Here is a 14817-nt window from a genome sequence, read left to right on the forward strand (position 1 = left end):
GGCATCACCTGGGAACTTGTTAGAAATGTAGAATTTCAGGTCCCACCCCAAAGCTACTAAATGAGAATCTGCATTTTTAATTAGATACCCAAGTGATCGCATTACACATAAAAAAACAATTTAGGGTACTTCATTGATTGATCTAATTTTCTGTAAATTAACCACATTTAAACAACTAGTGAGGCTTCCCAGGGGTTCATTGGTAAAGAATCCGCCTGCCAATGCAAAGGGATGCAGGAGATGTGGGTTCAATCCCTGGGTTAGGAAGATCCCTTGGAGGAGGAAATGGCAACCCACTCCAGTATTCTTGCCTGGAGAATCCCCATGGACAGAGGAGCCTGGTGGGCTACAGACGACAGGGTCACAGAGAGTTGGACATGACATGACTGAACGACTGAGTACTCATGCATGCAAACAAATAATATTTAAGTGTTCCACATGTATCCTTTATTTTAGCAATATTCAAGATTTACTGTAACAAAATCACCAGAGGAACTTTTAAAAATGCAGATTTTCAAGTTTTTCCTCTCAGTTTAGAATTCAGTATGTCAAAGTCAGGCCTGCTTGCTCTAAACCACAGCTCTCCTGAACAGAATTAAAGTTAATAATATCAATCCTTTTAACAGCTCCAAATCATAGCAAGATACCTAACATACAAGAAAATCACAATCAAACTGTTTCTGTTAAATTTTGAAACATTTAAAACTTTTTCAGAAATTATTAATCAAAGAATCAAAAATTTGGCATTAAATGAGTCTGGTTCCATTCATGGAATCTGATGAGATTATTCCTTCCCCCATGCACCCGCCCCCCCACCTCCCACAAAGGAATGCCATTATTTCAGCCACAGGATAACAAAATAGTTTACTAGAGAACTTAAGAAATTGATACTGTCCCCACTGGACTTGACAACATTTGTACTAGAAAATAAAAGCAAAACATTACACAAAGGACATATCTCTCAAGAGGTCTCAAACACAAGTGTATTCCAGAACCATCAGGAACCAATGGGAAAAACAAGGAATGCGATACTCCAATTACAGATCTTTAAATTCAAAAAAGGAAAACCTCTTCCATAGAACAAACAAGAACATCCCTGTGAGCAGCTTTCAGCCTATGACCTGCTAGTTTCCAGTATCTGTACCAGCAGAGTTTTTCCGGTTTATTCTCCAGTGACATACCAGAGGGCATACTTTTATTATTAATTTGCTCATCTGGCTTATTTTGGGACTTGGGGGGACTAAGTTGTAGGTCAGATTTTACTTGCAGCAGCAAAACACGGTGATATACCAGGCTTGTAATCTATATCACACTTACGAAGCCAAGTGGATCTTTAAAGATATAGTCAATAAGCTATAGCTATAAGCTATGGGTTGGCATAGCCCCAATTTTTTCCTAACAAGTGTTTTCATGGAGCCACATAAAAGATGTTCAGTTTGCAGATTTTTATTTTAAACTATACACTGTCTTCAGAGAAACAGCAATCAAGAGTTTTTGTGGAGTAGCTGTCCACAAAAATACCTCACTAGTTGTTGCTTGTTATATATAAATGAATAACACTAATTTACTTTGGTGCTTTGTTTCTGCACAATTATGAAAGACTTAAAGATGTCCAGAAGTACCACTGTTTCCAAATTCTGCCTAGAGGTATCTGTATACTACAACTTCTAAAATAAAAAACAGAGCTGTTCACATGTTCACTATGTACTTTTATTTTAAATACTAGCACAACAAACACAATGACATGACAGGACCATTATCTCAATAATACTGATAACATTCCTTGACAAGTTGGCTTATAATTTACATACATTATCTTTTTCAGGAACTATTTTAAATATTATTTTAAGATATATTGTAAAACACAAGTCTCAAATATATACCAGTTGCAAACATAATGTGCTTAGTTACTGTTTTCTTTGTTACTCAAATAAAATGATTTATAGTTCCTCAAAATCATGTCCACTGGTGTTCATGGATTCAGGATGCATGACTCGTCCCATGAATAGGATTGTACCTGCATTGGGTAGGGAGTGAACAAAAAAGGAGTTGAACAAAAGCCATTTATTTTCCTTCTTGCTTACGATTAGCAATGTTCTAAAGATAAGAATGTGAATATTGTCACTTAAAAAATCATTTGAACATTAGAAATTATCTGATAAAAATGCAGGAATATGTTTTCAATTAACAAATGATTTCTTTTTGGCCATAAATAAGGTTCTGTTCTCATAACAGACTTACCTGTTCTCCTGTTTCTGATAAGAAAGAAAAATGGATGGTCGACAATAACTTGAGGATACAGCACAGCCATCCTGCTAATTGCAATCATTCCTGTAGCACAGAGAGAAAGTAATTACATGTCTGTGGATATGCAGGGACTAATGAGCAATTTCTCCAAATCATCTATGTTCAGCACAAAGGTAATGATTTACATGAAGCAAGATTTTAAAGACTTAAAGAGAGAAAAATTGTAAATGAGCTGACATCTTTATTTGATTTTAAAGAAAAACAAACATGTACACACACACAGTTTCCTCCCATCATCCCACCGAAAATAGAGGATAATTTATTCTGCCTATTACAAATTTTTATTCTTGGCCTCAGACAAATACTTATGACTTTAATAAAATGACTTACGTCAAGGAAAGTGGAAAAAAAAAAACAACCAGAAACAAAATACTCTACTCCAGTTTTCCCCTCCCCCAGTTTCTTTATATTACCAAATCATCATTTCTTTTATCTGAAATGGGGATTTTACACAGCAAGTCACCAGGCTTCTAGCAAGTGGCCAGAACAGCAGTGATTAAAGAGAGAATACAGCAGGGAGAGATTCAATGATGTTTCCTACAGTTGGGAAACTGAATTCCCTTGAGATCCTTATTGTGGGATAATCATTTTATACTTGCTGCAGGGTGATGTGTTGTCAGGAAAAGGCCAAGATTAAACGATGTAAGATTTGAAGCTTTCTCGATGCCTGAGACTACTGTTTCTATTTCCTCCCACAAACACCATTTTAACTGATGAGATCCTTTTAATGGGTAAATATATGCAGAGGTTAAAAATAATGTGTACAGCATGATGTGTTACATTTTACTAGAGAAGGGAAAAATCCTTCTAAAATTTGGTGATGGCTGTTGAACATGATATTGAAACAAAACCAAACAAACGAGAAAAGAAAAATCCTTCTCACTTAACTAAGGAAATCAGAATGTTTAAAATAATTAAGAACATTTACTGTTATTGTTGTTGGGTTTGTTTTTTTGGATGCATGATTTAGGTAAATTTTTAAAAACTTTCATTTAAAATTATTATTTTATTATTAAATTAAAATTTTGTATTGCATGCTATCATGTATGCTTGTTTGTGCATAGGCTTTTAAAAAATCAAAGCTCTTCACTGACAAAATTAAGAACTAACTCCCACAAATAATTAAATAGAAAGAAAAATGTTTAACGGGGCAGCAGGGAAATATTTTAAATATTTAAATGGACAGCACAGCAGGAAAATCTATTCTGCAGAGCTGACAATCTCCTTCTTCCTCTCATTAGAGATGGGAGTTACTCTGTATGGGGCACTGAAATGAATGCATGTTTCATATCCTATTTGGAAAATCCTAGGAGGTTCATCATTAGCTTGACTTCTAAGTGAGGGTAGCATCAGTTTTATGACTTGGTTCTAAAAATGACTCCCATTCCCCGACCCAAGATTGCTTTAAGAATACAGATCTAGAAAAGGTGAGATTTGGGAAAACCATAATTTGGCACCTGAGGCAGCAGCAGCTTCTGAGCCTTCTTCATTGACCTCTATGAAGCACTTGTGAATTGCTTTGGAAAGGAAAATCTCTTTGTTATCTGCAAAAAAAAGAGAGATAACAGAAGTATTTTTTTTTGGTATCAGAGATAGGGAAGCACTTTACCCTTTGGTTAAACAGATCTGAAAAACATAAGTGACATAAGGTACTGACATAAAACATATGAGAAAATGTTGTAAGATTACTTTTATGATTTGAGAGAACTACTGAAGATGTATTTTCTGTTTTTTCTTTTATATTATATTCTCTTGCTAATTTTCTCCTCCATTTTATTGGTAATTTTCCCATCGTTTATTTCGTAGATGGCCAGGAAAAGCAAAATGTGGCTCTGTTTTTAATAACAATTTCAAATTAGTTCATAACTCAAGAAAAACTTCTTACCTGTTTCTAACTTGAAACTTAAAAGCATAAAATGAAAATGGGAAGAAATCCACATATAACCAAAATAAGAAATTAAAAAAAAATCTAATCTCTAATTACTGTGATAATATAAATATCCTTGGCAAAGGAAAACAAACTCGACTTCTAGATTGTAGAAGTATGAATATATTAAAAAGTTATTTCCCATTCCAGTTAATTGGTTTATTTCAGGTCTCAAAAACACGCTTTATCTTAAAGTCAGGCTAAATAACACTTTTAATATTAGGAGGACTGTTTTTCCCTTTGAATTGTCTTTCTAGTTACGCTGACTTTTAAGTTAATGGCTGTTGTAGCTTGAATTTCGGAGAAGGCAATGGCACCCCACTCCAGTACTCTTGCCTGGAAAATCCCATGGATGGAGGGGCCTGGTAGGCTGTAGTCCAAGGAGTTGCTAAGAGTTGGATACGACTGAGTGACTTCACTTTCACTTTTCACTTTCATGCATTAGAGAAGGAAATGGCAACCCACTCCAGTGTTCTTGCCTAGAGAATCCCAGGGACAGGGGAGCCTGGTGGGCTGCCATCTATGAGGTTGCACAGAGTCAGACACGACTGAAGCGACTTAGCAGCAGCAGCTTGAATTTGTTCTCTAAAATGCATATATTGAAGCTCTAACCCTCAAGATTTCATAATAGGATTGTATTTGGAAATTGCTGTTGTTGTTTAGTCTCTAAGTTGTGTCTTATTCTTTGTGACCCCATGGACTGTAGCCCGTCAGGCTCCTCTGTCCATGGGATTTCCCAGGTAAGAATACTAGAGTGGGTTGCCATTTCCTTATCCAGGGGATCTTCCCAACCCAGGGGTCAAACCCACGTTTCCTGCCCAATTGTGCAAGCCAACTCCTTAAAATAAATCTCAATCTCTCTCTCTCTGTGTAAATGTCTATATAGACACAAATGCACATAGCCATCTGTGTGTGTGTGTGTGTGTGTGTGTATCCATTCATCCTGTTGGATCTGTTTTATCTGGAGAACCCTGACTAATACAACATGTGAAGACATAGAAGACAACCATCTGTAACTCAGAGAGAGAGGTCTCATAAGAAACCAACCCTGAAGACACCTTAATCTTCGACTTTCAGCCTCCACAACTATGATGAAATAAATGTCTGTTATTTAAGCCACTCAGTCTGTAGTGCTTTGTTATGGGAGCCCTAGCAAATGATACAATACAGCAGCATTCAGTCTTGGGCTTCCAGCTTCTCTTCAAGACTAAAACAAAACAACCAGGAGGTACCTCAAATACAGAAAAAAGAAAAAATAGCACAAGGAAGTAAGAGAAAGGATTACTCAAGTTTGTACCTTTTTTTTTTCCCATCCCAGGAGGTCTACTTCAAATTTAAGATAATTAGCTTTGTTGCTGATGCCGAGCACCGCTCAGTAAAAGCAGAATTGATTTCCCATTAAACTGCTTAGTACTACTTTCAATAACACATAATTATCTGATATGGTTAGAAAATGATGTTCGACAACATTTTTGGTACACCTTTTGAAAAGCTCCTGCTTGTTCTGAATAAGCCTCAAGACAAACTGGTGGCATCTCTGATTATATTTTTCATAGATCTATTCCTTCTTCAGCTCATATTTAGCAATAAGATATAAGCCCTGCATCATGAAATAGTCCATCTCACATATTATGATATTTTCTTCTGGAATGCATTTGATAACTAGAAGAAAATTAGAAGGGGAATAAAGTTTTACATTAAACAAGTATAACTAGCTCTCTCAAATCCAGACGACTAGTCTTTTTCAGCAAATGAAAAATATCAGTTGCATTAAGTAACTAGTAAAAATAATTTAGTTGGCAAAATACTGAACTCCAAGAAAGTAAAATATATTAACTATTTAGTATTTAAATGGTGTTATATTATTTTCAGATTCTGCTGTCCATTTTTATCAGTCTGCTAGTTAAGGCAGGGTTACACATCTATGGCCCTGAGTGTGAAAGTGGCAGCGCCTAGTTAAGGACCGTCCATAGAAGAGAATTTTTAAAAATCACAAAGAATACTGTGCATAATTTTCTGTGGATAAATGTTAATCAACTTTATGTGTGTGCTAAGTCGCTTCAGTCACGTCTAACTCTTTGCAACTCTATGAACTGTAGCCTACCAGGCTCCTCCGTCCATGGGATTCTTCAGGCAAGAACACTGTAGTGGATTGCCATTCCCTTCTCCAGGGGATCTTCCTGAACCAGGGATTAAACCTGCATCTCTTATATCTCCTGCATTGGCAGGCAGGTTCTTTACCACTAGCACCACCTGGGAAGCTTAATCAACTTTAAGGGGTATAAGTTATCTACTATGCACTGTATCTGTTTATAATACACAATTTGGTAAATTCTGATAGATGTGTATATCTATGACCCCACTTCCACAAATAAGATAAAGAATATTTCCACCTCCCCTCGAAGTTTCTTGTGCTCCTTTATGTGGATAACTTTGAAATAGAAGATTTGCCATCAACTGGACAATTTTACAAACATAAATAAATTAGAAAGTTGAATCAAGGAAAAATATAGAAAGTCTGAATAGTCCAGTAAGCATTAAAGAGCTGAATCAGTAGACAGAACCTTCCCCAGCCCTCAAAATTAAAGACTCCAAGCTTAGATGGTTTTCTAGGGAACTTAAACCAAATCTTCTAGGAATAGATAGAATTTTCTGAGATAAAACTATTCCAGACTCTAGAAAGAGAATAAAAACAATCTAAGTCATCTCTGGGTAGTCTTAACCTTGCTATTAAAATTAAACCAGTTCAGTTCAGTTGCTCAGTCGTGTCCGACTCTTTGTGACACCATGAACCGCAGCATACCAGGCCTCCCTGTCCATCACCAACTCCTGGAGTCCACCCAACCCATGTCGATTGAGTCGGTGATGCCATCCAACCATCTCATCCTCTGTCATCCCCTTCTCCTCCTTCCCTCAATCTTTCCCAGCATCAGGGTCTTTTCAAATAAGTCAGCTCTTCACATCAGGTGGCCAAAGTATTGGAGTTTCAGCTTCAGCATCAGTCCTTCCAATGAATATTTAGGACTGATCTCCTTTAGGAAGGACTGGTTGGATCTCCTTGCAGTCCAAGGGACTCTCAAGAGTCTTCTCCAACACCACAGTTCAAAAGCATCAATTCTTTGGCGCTCGGCTTCCTTTATAGTCCAACTCTCACACCCATACATGACCATTGGAAAAACCATAGCCTTGACTAGGTGGACCTTTGTTGACAAAGTAATGTCTGTGCTTTCTAATATGCTGTCTAGGTTGGGACTGTCTAAAAAAAGAAAATCATACACCAAACTCACTATTAACACAGAGGTAAAATTCTTTAAAATAAGAAAATTAAACCCAGAAGCATATACAAATCCTTTTGTAAAATGAGTTTGTGGGAATGTCAGCAGTTAAAACTGCTCTGCCTCCAGTTCACATCACAAGCTTCCTCTGGGATGACCATCAAACACAAACCAATTTTTGCTACTCCCATACTTAAACCCTTATTCTGTAACCTGCTAGCCTGCCCTCCCATCTCCCCTTCAGTATATCACACACCTACAAGCCTGCTCAGGATGCAGTATGAAGACCTCTGTGAGGCTGACTCTTCCTCTTTCATTTAGCATTCTTCACTCTACACACTGTGTTCCAGATTTTCTGAACTGCAGTGGCTTGAGCATACCACACTTTATCACTTCTGTGTCTTTGTGTCCCTGAAAACTCCCTAAACCCTTGTACAGTCAGACATTAATCTTCTTTTAATGCTCAGCTTCCAGCCCTACTTGGGCTTCCCTGGTGGCTCAGAAGTAAAGAATTTGCCTGCAATGCAGAAGACTCGGGTTCGATTCTTGCCTGGAAAATTCCATGGGCAGAGGAAACTGGCAGGTGGGCTACAGTCTATAGGGTTGCAAAGAGTCAGACACGACTGAGCAACTAACACTTTCATTTTTTTCCCAGCCTTACCAGGACTTTTCTGCTCTCCTCTGATTCCTACCCCCCATTAAAGTATAACTAATCACTCCTGCCCACTGAACTTAGGATCTAAGTCTATTTAAGCCTTCATAATATATCATATTTATATTGTTATCTCTTTCAGTGGATTTTCCATCTCCTTCAGGCAAGGATTGTGTCCTTCCTCTTAGTGCTTCTGGCTTCTAGCATCTAGTGAGCCTAAGGGGTGAACTATCCTAAGTAGAGAGAGCTTCCTGGTAATGCATAATTTACCAGTATTTAATCCAACATTTTGTTGTTGCTCTTTAGTCACTAAATCATGTCTGATTCTTCTGCAACCCCATGCACTGTGTAGCCTGCCCGGCTCCTCTACCACTGAGCCATCAGAGAAGCCCACAATCCAACATTTAGTAATTGTTGAATGAAAGAAAGATAAAGTGTTAGTTGCTCAGTTGTGTCCAATTCTTTGTGACCCCATGGACTGTATCCCGCCAGGCTCCTCTGTCCATGGGGACTCACCAGGCAAGAATACTGGAGTGGGTAGCCATTCCCTTGGTAGATCTTCCCAATCCTGGGATCAAATCCGGGTGTTCTGCATTGCAGGCTGATTTTTTTACTGTTTGAGCCACCAGGAAAGCCCAAATGAAAGGGGTTAATTATTTCATATATTAATAGTAAGACCATGGGTATTGTCACTCTACAGGCCCCATGACCACAAATCTGTTCACAATTATGGCTATAGACTTTATTCTTATAATAAATAAAACATATGACACTAATCCAGAGTAGATGGAAAACAGTCCCAGAGAGATAGAAAAAAATACAAAGACCTCACACACACTAGAAAACTTAGAAAATCTAACTGAGTGGAAGAGCAAAGGGAATGTGACTCAACAACCAGTGTTATCATATATATTTCAAAGACAGCAAATAAAGATTGAAACCAATGTCCCAACCCCACCAGAGACAGCAGGTTTCTGCAGTTGTAAACAAGATCTCGGGACACTTAACCTTGAGAGAAATGCCACCTCTTTGGATGTACAAGTAGGAGAGAACATGTAAAAAGTGAGAAATCACATTATCAATACCGAGGGGACAAAGAAAATGGAACCTTTTTCTTTTGGGACAAACTTCAAGCAGTTACATTAAAATAAAATATAAGCTGTAAGTGGTTTAAGAAAGAGTATGCTGCCACCACATCACAGAAGGAGATAAGGTTATGCAGGAATACAGGCAAATTCATAGCGTCTATGTTTGCCTTCCTATATTGCTCATCCTCATGTAATTATGTGTCAATCAAGGCCATCTTTCCTGCTAGGCCAGACACTTACTCACTGAGGGCCTGGACCTTCCTGTGCTATTCATCTTCTGTCTCAATCCCCAATTTCAGCACACTGCCAGCCACCAGGTAGATGCACTCAGGTATTTGAGGAATCATTATTTGAGGGGAATTAAAGAGATTCACACTGATGAGTTTATCTTATTGCTTAGAGAAAAGATAACTATTCTCTAAAAATGGAAATAAAGAAACCATTGGGAAACAGAAATACCAAAAAAAAGAAAAAAAAAAATCCAAACACTGTTCCCAAGCAGTCTTCTTCTGGTCACTGCAGACACTGCTGTCAAATAACTGGTCCTACTTTCCTCCAGGCAGCATGGTGCAAGGCTTTTCACAATGGATGAGATGGGAACAGGGCCAGCAAACCCTAGATCCCCCAGAGAAGAGCTGGGAGATAATACAAGCTCTTCCAAAAAAAAGCAGAGCAAAATACTAAGGTATTCATTCAGCCGCTGAGCAAACATTTATCGAATACCTTGCTTGCATGAGGTATTGTTCAGAGCACCAGAAGCTCTGAGTGTTTGCGATGGACATAAGGCTGGCAGGCTGGCCTTCGCACGGGAGGATGCCACTACTTCCTTTGTAGCACTGTTCCTAAACAGCCAATTTAAATAGATTGCTGCGTCACCAAGGACAGGCTTAAAATAACAAAATGAACGGAGTTCCATAACAGAACCCTGGGATACCAAAAACGTCTCTGTCTCTGTACTTTAGCTGCTAAAGTATTTTGAGCTTCAGCCCCACCCATGACCTTTAGAAAGGTTTTAAGAATCTGAGCTCCTTCACAGTGGGAATAGTGTTTGCTTGTTTGCTTTTCCACATAGATTTTGTGATAGACCAGCAAATATTCATTTATGTATTCACTCATTCACTTAGTTATGTACTGAGCACCTCCTGTGTGCCTGATATTGTTGATGCACTGGGTATAATACGGTGCACTAAACAGTTCTTTCCTGGGAGGGAAAACAGACACTAAAGGAATGCGTGCTCAGTCGCTCAGCTGTGTCCAACTCTTTGCGACCCCATGCGACCCTGCCAGGCTCCTCTGTCCATGTGATTTCCCAGAAATACTGGAGTGGGTGGCCATTTCCTACTCCAGGGGATTTTCCTGACCCAGGGATTGAACCCACATCTCCTGCATCACCTGCATCAGCAGGCAGATTCTTTACACTTTCACTTCACTTTTTACCACCAAGTTACCTTGGAAGTCCAGACATTAAATAACAAGGATAATTTTTAAAAAAGCGAATCAATGAAAGACCACAGTTTCAGGGTATATTAAGTATAAGAAATAAGATAAAGTGATGGGTTAGCTGTGACTAGGGCAGATAAGAGGAGCTACTTGATATCAGATATTAAGAAAGGCTTGTCTGAGGAGATTAATTTGAGCTGAGACCTAAAGAATACAGTGCTGGGCAGACCTGAAGGCAGAGTTTCTGGTAAAATGGGAGAAAGGCTAGAGCAGATGTAGATACAAGCCAGGTGTGTTCAAGGACCCAGAAAAGGCCTGTGTGACTGGAGCATGGGGAGTAAGGAGGGCCAGAGCCTCGAGAGAAGCCCCCAACTTGGAACAAGGCAGGGCCCAGGATCATCTCCTAAGGGCACGCTCCCACCCAGCATCTATTCTGCTTCCCACATTGTGTTGGGCTCTGAGGACAGAAAGACGTCTATGACACATTCCAGGCTTCTGAGGAGCTCCTAGCTTAGTGACAGGTAAGAGAACAAACAATCTAAAGAAAAGTAGAACTTTGATAGCACTTTGCACTATCAGAGTTCAGATGACAGAGAGAAAAACCATCTAGGAAGGGAACGATGTCCAGAAAGCTGCTCAGGGATGGTGACATTTGAAATGGTTCTTGAAGAATAAGTAGAAGAGTGAAAGTTGGAGAAGGGGACGATGGCATTCCCAAGTCAGGAATTATATTTGCAAGGTGAGAGAAGCAGTGGTGATGACCTGAAAGTCCAACTGAAGCTGTGGCTATAGGAGGAGGGGAGTGGCAGAGGATGTGCTCGATTTTAAGAGCATGGATCATAATGCTAGAGAGCCCGGGGTTTGTTCAGAAGGAACAGGACACGACTGCTCTGATTTTAGCAAATACCTGTGGTAGCAGATGTATAGCATGAATTGGATGAGCAATCAGCTGGGGGCAAGATCAACTTTGTCAGCTGCTGCAAAAGTCCAGGCAAAAAAGTAGGGGGAGAAGTGGAATTATGGTTTCAGTTAGAACCATAGCTCGAAAAGAAAGGCAGCTCTCTGACTTACAGGCAGAAGAAGAGACAGAACAAACAAGGGCAGGATGTAAGAGTCAGTACAAATCCACGTACTTGAGTCTGACCTGAATATGGCTTTTGCTGTGTCTTAATTCCTTTACTTTATTGGCTCCTTTATTAAAGCTCATACTTTGTGCTGAAGGATTTAGTACTCTCTTTCTCTTTCCCCTTACACCTTCCAAGAGGATTATCTATTAATCCAAATGCTGACATTCATTTCCATTACAAAAATAGCCCTACTCTATAACTGGATCCTCACTGCAACTAGATGAGCATTTTAAATACAGCCTGAGAAGAAAATGATTCTCAGCACACTCTAGGTTCCATGTTTATTATATGAGTCTTTACTATGTTTTATGTTAATGGAATTTAGCGTCAAAAGTAATGGACATCAAACTGAGGTGAAAAAAATAAACACAACAGATAGAGAACGTCTCATCTTATTTGTTCTTTCATCCAGAGAGTACAAAACAGAAAGCAACAGTGCTTCTTAAACACACATAAGGATCCATTTGCGGGAGCTTAAATTCTGGCAGGGGATACCTAATGCATAACTAATTTTAGGAGATTAGAAATGATATGTGACATAAGAAAAATAATAGAATATTGTAGTAGTTAAGGAGTGGTAGCTTCTGGTTGGTATAATCACGGTGACTTACTAAAGTTAGGGATATCTGACCTGAGGCTCAGTTCAAAAGATATTTCAGGTGGGAGAGATTTCATAAAGATGGGGTGCTGGGGGATACGGGGTGCCGAGCGAGTGTTCAGTTTGGCTGGAGCACAAGCTGGATGTAAGGAATCAGACGGAGCTGAGGCTGGAGGGAGCTGAGGTCTGGACGTCCTGATGAGAGGTGGATAGCGCATGGCAGACTGAAGGGAGGCTTTGAACAGGAACTGGAATGATCTGAGAGCTAGTTTTAAGGCGATTAATCTTGGCAGTGGTAGATAAAACAGATTAGATGGAAGAGAGATTGGAAACCATTTAGGAGGCTATTGAAATAGTCTAGGACAGCAGTAATGAGAGTCTGAAATGAAAGTAGATACCATGGAACAGAAAATGAAAGAATGGATTCAAGGGGTCTTAGCAAAGGACTCTCAAGTCACTCAGTTTTTCCAGAAGCAAGAGAATGTGAAGCAGGGTGTTTTGTTGTTGCTGTTGTTCACTGCTAAATTACATTTACTATTTTTGAAGAAAGATAAAATTTTCATTACATGATTTAAAAATGTAACAGCATCCCAACAGTACTGAATTGTTTTCTGGGTGCTTTCAAATTTATAAATTCTGCTAATAATGTTATTTTAAAAAGATTTTCTTAGTTTTTAAATGTGTGTGTGTGTACCCAGTCATGTCTTGATTCATTGGGCCCCATAGACTGCAGCCTTCCAGGTTCCTTTGTCCATGGAATCTTCCGGGCAAGAATACTGGACTGAGTTGCCATTTCCTTCTCCAAGGGATCTTCCTGACCCAGGAATTAAACCTGCATCTCTTACATCTCCTACTTTAGCAGGTGGATTCTTTACCAAATAGTATTAAGGAAGTTATACATACACCAGGTAAATTTCCAAACCAAATACAGTGACCTATGAAGTGAAAAGCCCTCTCTCACCTAATAGTGTCTGTCTTTGAGGCAACCACTGCTATCGTTTTCTAAGATATTCATAATGTTCTGCTCATTTAAAAGCTTAAATACATACTTACGAGGAGGCAGTCTAAGATGGTGATGGAGCAAAATCCTGAACTCTGCTTCCACAGACACCAAATCTACTGCTATGTATGGAACAATGACTGCTAGAAAAGAATTAATAAGCAGTTGACCAATGGGAGGGGCCACAATGAGTCAAAGGGCCTCATGGAGACAGGTAGGAGAGGCAGAGGATCAGTCTCACCAAAAATCCCACACCCTGGTGCAAAGACCCCCAGCAGGGAGGGATTTCCGGTCCAGAGCTACTCACCAAACCCTAGGGACCTGCACTGCAGAGATGAGATCCCCAAATATCTGGCTTTGGAAACCTAAGGGGGCTTATGTCCAGAGGACCCAGGGGCTGGAGAGACTTGAGACACTCCTTTTAAATGATATGGTCTCGCTCGTTCCAGGATTCAGCTCAAAGGCAGCAGTTAGAGAAGTGGCATGGATGAGGGCTGTGTTTACTCTCTCCCTGTACCTTGCTTGCACAGGCTAAGCCTTGCTGAAGTCTTGGGTCTGCCCCATTCCCAGCACTCATCCCCAATCTTTCTAAAGGCAGGGGTGTGCCCTTCCCCCAGTGCTCTTCACCTGCATCACTAAAGCGGGGAGTGAGCACAGTCCATGCACGGATGCCCCTTAATTGCCTTGCCCTTGTGGCCAGAGGGATTTGCATTTATGGGCCCCCCAAACTGCAAGGGCACCCCACTCCAGTACTCTTGCCTGGAAAATCCCATGGATGGGGGAGCCTGGTAGGCGGCAGTCCATGGGATCGCTGAGTCAGACACGACTGAGCGACTTCACTTGCACGCATTGGAGAAGGAAATGGCAACCCACTCTGGTGTTCTTGCCTGGAGAATCCCAGGGACGGGGGAGCCTGGTGGGCTGCCGTCTATGGGGTCGCACAGAGTCGGACACGACTGAAGTGACTTAGCAGCAAACTGTAACAATCAGAGACAGTTCTGTGAGGCTCCTATCCCCAGGACACTGCATAGACAGTAAATTAAAACCACCCCAGTCTGCCTGTGAAAAAGGCTCATTGCCTTGTCCTGGAGCTTCAAACCGAGGGACCTCTGTTTTACAGAGGTACTTGCAGTGAATGCAGGCAGGAAGACATCCTCCTTCAACCCTCCCTGGACCTCGCCACAACTTGCTGGAACCGCCCCAGAAAGAAATTATTCACTCCCCTGAAGCCTGATTTTTGCAAACTCTCACCCAGGGACACATTGAGATCTGGTCTGGATGTCAGCAGTGTTTGTAATTGTGGGCCCGCAGGGCTGCATGGACTTGCATACCTTAAGAGTTACAGCCTGGGGCTTCCCTGGTGGCTCAGTGGTTAAGAATCCACCTGTCAGTGCAGGAGACAG

At 40.2% G+C, this 14817-nt stretch overlaps 1 protein-coding gene across 3 annotated transcripts in view; it reads right to left on the reverse strand.

The window, feature by feature from the left end:
* Positions 1-1696: 1696 nt before the first annotated feature.
* The window catches only part of SERPINI1 (serpin family I member 1), an 81609-nt gene continuing 68488 nt past the window's right edge, over positions 1697-14817 (reverse strand). For all 3 annotated transcript variants that reach the window (XM_055410439.2, XM_055410448.2, XM_055410430.2), the window contains exons 7-9: positions 3765-3851; positions 2242-2331; positions 1697-2017 (exon numbers count right to left, since the gene is read on the reverse strand). In XM_055410439.2, coding sequence (XP_055266414.1) covers positions 1941-2017; positions 2242-2331; positions 3765-3851 — 254 coding nt within the window. In that variant the 3' untranslated portion in view covers positions 1697-1940. The remainder of the gene's footprint in view (positions 2018-2241; positions 2332-3764; positions 3852-14817) is intronic.

The sequence above is a fragment of the Moschus berezovskii genome, chromosome 1 (assembly GCF_049115385.1).
Source record: "Moschus berezovskii isolate FMDL1 chromosome 1, NW_MosBer_1.0, whole genome shotgun sequence".
NCBI lineage: Eukaryota > Metazoa > Chordata > Mammalia > Artiodactyla > Moschidae > Moschus > Moschus berezovskii.